Source organism: Geospiza fortis, unplaced genomic scaffold (genome assembly GCF_000277835.1).
Source record: "Geospiza fortis unplaced genomic scaffold, GeoFor_1.0 scaffold450, whole genome shotgun sequence".
Taxonomy (NCBI): Eukaryota; Metazoa; Chordata; class Aves; order Passeriformes; family Thraupidae; genus Geospiza; species Geospiza fortis.
In genome coordinates this window covers 1,926,337-1,930,073 of record NW_005054416.1, presented here as the reverse complement: position 1 = coordinate 1,930,073, position 3,737 = coordinate 1,926,337, and the positions used below count along the sequence as shown (strand labels likewise).

The following is a 3,737-nucleotide window of genomic DNA, read 5'->3' as shown; positions in this document are numbered from 1 at the left end:
CTTTTGAGCCCCCATAGCCCATAACTGCCCCCGAATTCCTAATCCCCCCCGGACCCCCCCTGCCCCACAATGGGGGCAATGCCGAGAGACCCCAACACGGCCGAGGGCCAAAGGGCCCCGGATTTGCCGGGTTTCACCCAAATCTCACCCCTGGGTATCACTGGCCATAGAACCCCCGCAGCTGCTGCTGGGCCATGGTGGCAATCCAGGGTGCAAGTCTGGGTTCTCGCCCTGGCATGTTTGGGGGAAGTCTGTGGTGTTTTGGTCACATTTTCAGAGGGTTCCACGGCGCCAACCATGCGAGGAGGGGGGGCTGTGACAGGAACAGAGCCATGCTGTGGCAGGGCAGGGATGATGTGGGCTCCTCATTCTTCTCCCCAGGGCAGAGTCCGAGCGCCATGGAGGACCTGCTGGACATGGAGAACAAGCGGATGGCCGACAGCCTGGCCAGCAAGGTCACCAGGCTGAAGTCGGTGAGTGCCGAGGTCACAGCAGGTGTTGAGCTGAAGGACAGGCTCTGATCACCTGGGAGTCCTGCAAAGGATCACAGAACCATGGAAAGGTCTGGGTTGGAAGGGACCTTAAGGCTCATATAGTCCCACCCCTTCCCACAGGCAGGGGCACCTTCCACTAGACCAGGTTGCTCCAAGCCCAGTCAGACCTGAACACAGAGGAGTTGCTAAGCTCACCTCCTTGGGGAAATATTAATGAAAATAAGGCAGGTAGATTAATTTTGGAAAATATCTGTGTCTCTGTGTGGCTGTTCTTAAAGCTGGCTTGCTCCTACTAACATCAAACACTTGGATTTAAGCTTGAAGCTGTAAATTATTATTAAAAGTTTAGTACAAGCCATGAAAGAAGGCAACGACTCACTGTTGCCATCTTATTGCAGGGGTTCCATACTGTTGTCTCCTTATCACAAAAGTTTCATACCCTCTTGGTGTTTCTCGTGGGCAGCTCCTCTGAGCCCTGACCCTTTCTTCTTCACAAAGCAACCAACCAATACCAGTTCCCTTCTCACCCAGCCACCCCACTCTTTTATAGCACTCTTCTTCTCATTGCTTACACCTGTGGCCTGTTAAAGTCAGGCCTGTTCCTAATCTTTGATAATTGGCCCAGCTGCAACTCCTTAGGGCTAAGATTACTTTCTACACTATCTTTATTTTCTTATATTCTGTCCCCCTACAGTTTGCTCCTATTAACATCAAACACTTTGATTTGCAGCTTTAATTTCTAAATTATTATTAAAAGTTTAGTACAAACCATGAAATAAGTTGATGACTCACTGTGTAAAAGGGCAGGCTGAATTCCTGCCATTGTGTCCCAGGGTTTAAGCTCCTCTCTCTAGCTGGCAGATTTGGACAGCCAGGCTTTATTTTCAGAGCTGGAAAACTTCACCTGCCTGACAGGGAAATTCTATTTTCCTTGTTCCTGCATCAGACAAGCCCCTGTGTGTCTGTTGGAGCTGGGAATGCAGCACCTTGTTTAAATACTTTGCATTTCAGATTTTAGAGGTTCTCTGGACATTAAAAGCTCATTAATGCCCATTTCCTGCCTTGCCCTGCAGCTGGCTCTGGATATTGACAAGGATGCTGAGGAACAGAACCGCTACCTGGATGGCATGGTAAGGACCTGGGAGACAGGACACAGGGCTTTCTGTGCAAATCAGGGAATTGGGATGAGAGGTGGGACAGCAAAAGTCCTTGAGGGAGAAACCCTAAATCAGCACCGGGAATGTTGGGGTGTCCCGTGCAGGGCTTGGAGCTGGACTGGCTCGTCCCTTTGAATCCCTTGGGACTCGGGATGTTCCCTTGGGAAACTCGGGAAATTCTGTGATTCTACAAGGCCTCCAAGGTGTCCTTTCCTGCCATCCAGGACTCGGATTTCCTGAGCGTGACAGGGCTGCTGACGGGCAGCGTGAAGCGCTTCTCGGGCATGGCGCGCTCCGGCCGCGACAACCGCCGGCTGCTCCTGGCCGTGTCCGTGGCCCTCGTCCTCATCTTCTTCATCCTCTACTACCTGGTGTCCCAGGCAGGGACCTGAGCCCGGCCTGGGACGTGCCACAGGCCACACCCCACCGTCCACAGACCTGCCCACACGTTTTCCAGAGGAGCCTCCAGCCACACCTCCACCTTCCCAGTGATTTTCCTCCCTCGTTGCTCCAGCTGGGCCCAGACAGCTCTTCCAAAACAAGTTTGGCTCCAAAGGGATCTTCGTGTCTAACGGGATTTTGGGGTCATGGCTTGCCTGTGACCTCCTGCCTTGTCCACATCCCGTGGGCTGTTCCTAAGGGCCACTTCCACATCACTTCCTTCCATGAAACCCAGGAACTAACAAATCCAGGGACTTGTGGATACTCCATAAGCCAGCTGAGCTCTGCGAGCTGTAGAATTTAGGATGCTGACTTACGGGATTTGGGAGTACCAGTGTGTGACTGACATTCCGTGTGGCCACTCTCCATTTCCCTGGGCTGAAATGAAACCTGTGCTGTGCTGCTTTCGGGTGGAATTGGCATTGGATCTGGGCCTGGATACTCTCAGATTGTGGCAGGGAAGAGATGCAGGGGAGCAGGACTTTCATTAAATCCTGGCTTGGTTTTCTTCATCATCCTTGTGGGCAAACTGGGCTGGACCCTGTGGGAAGGGAGGGCCACAGTCCATAACCACAGGGATTTGCACTTGTGTGCAACCTTCCAGAACCTTCCCACACATGTGCAAATTTGGTTACTAAATCAGGGTAAAGAAATCCGGTGGCAGAAGGTCCAGTTAATTGTGGTTACTGTGCCACCCTGGTTTTAGAGCACTTTGTGGACATGTAGTGCCAATAAAACAAGAGGTTGAGGTGAAGTGGAATTCCCCTCTCAGTGCCGTCAGGAGTGGGGGGGAAATCAAGGAGGGATTTGCTGATTTGTTTATGCATTTAGAAGGTACAAAAGGAACCCCTGCCTTGCTTATTTCCTTCTCTCTTCCTGTAACAGCCAGGGCTCAGCCATTCCTCCTCCTCTGATTTAGACTCTCCAGCAAACCCTCTTCCTGGATGGATGGCTGGGTGTTCCTTTGCTTTCTCCCTGTTCCCACTGGGAATTCCTTTGCCCTTGGCCTGACTGGGGTCCGCAGCTATGAAGGGAATGTTGTCCCACGTACTAAACTGCTCACAAAACACACCCTGGCTGGATTAGGTGTGCTCTTTTCCATGTTTGGGAAAAAACGTGCAGGAAAGGCAAGGAGCAAGGAGGCAGCAGGAACTTCCTCTGGCTCTTCCTGCTTTCCTGGTGCAACGTGGCAGCTCTGGGCTCTTTCCTTTGGGAAGAATCGATGTCCTGTGATTCCTGGAGTAGGTGACTCCCGATGAAAGGATCCTGGAGCAGCCCGGCCCTCACTCTGGCGGGGTTTCTTTTGCCTTTTCTGCTGTAAATAAAGCCGATTTTAGACCTTTTAGCCCAGATGTTTGTTCCTTGTGCAAGGTGCAATGTCAGTCACCTGGTTGTACCTGTGGCCTCACAGCCCAATTCCAGCGTCACGTGGAGCCACCCTGGGGCTGCAGTGGGACCCTCGGGTGGGGTGGGGGACTCGCGGGGACTCACAGGGACACTGGGGAGGCCTGCGGACAGGTGGACAGTGGTGAAAAGGGACGGTGAGAGCCACAGGCCCCGGGTTGGGGGCGCCAGCGGCCTCTCATCCTTCGGGGGTCGGTGTCTCCACCCGTCTGCGTCTTCACGGCAGGCGCCCCCCGCCCCC

General features: G+C 53.1%; 1 protein-coding gene across 1 annotated transcript; it reads left to right on the top strand.

Annotated features, from left to right (window-relative positions):
• Nucleotides 1–379: 379 nt before the first annotated feature.
• BET1L (Bet1 golgi vesicular membrane trafficking protein like) lies at nt 380–3,437 on the top strand. Its single transcript, XM_005426489.2, has 3 exons — nt 380–473; nt 1,568–1,624; nt 1,876–3,437. Exons 1-3 carry the CDS (start codon nt 399–401, stop codon nt 2,041–2,043), a joined length of 300 nt encoding a protein of 99 aa, XP_005426546.1. The 5' UTR covers nt 380–398; the 3' UTR covers nt 2,044–3,437.
• Nucleotides 3,438–3,737: the final 300 nt, after the last annotated feature.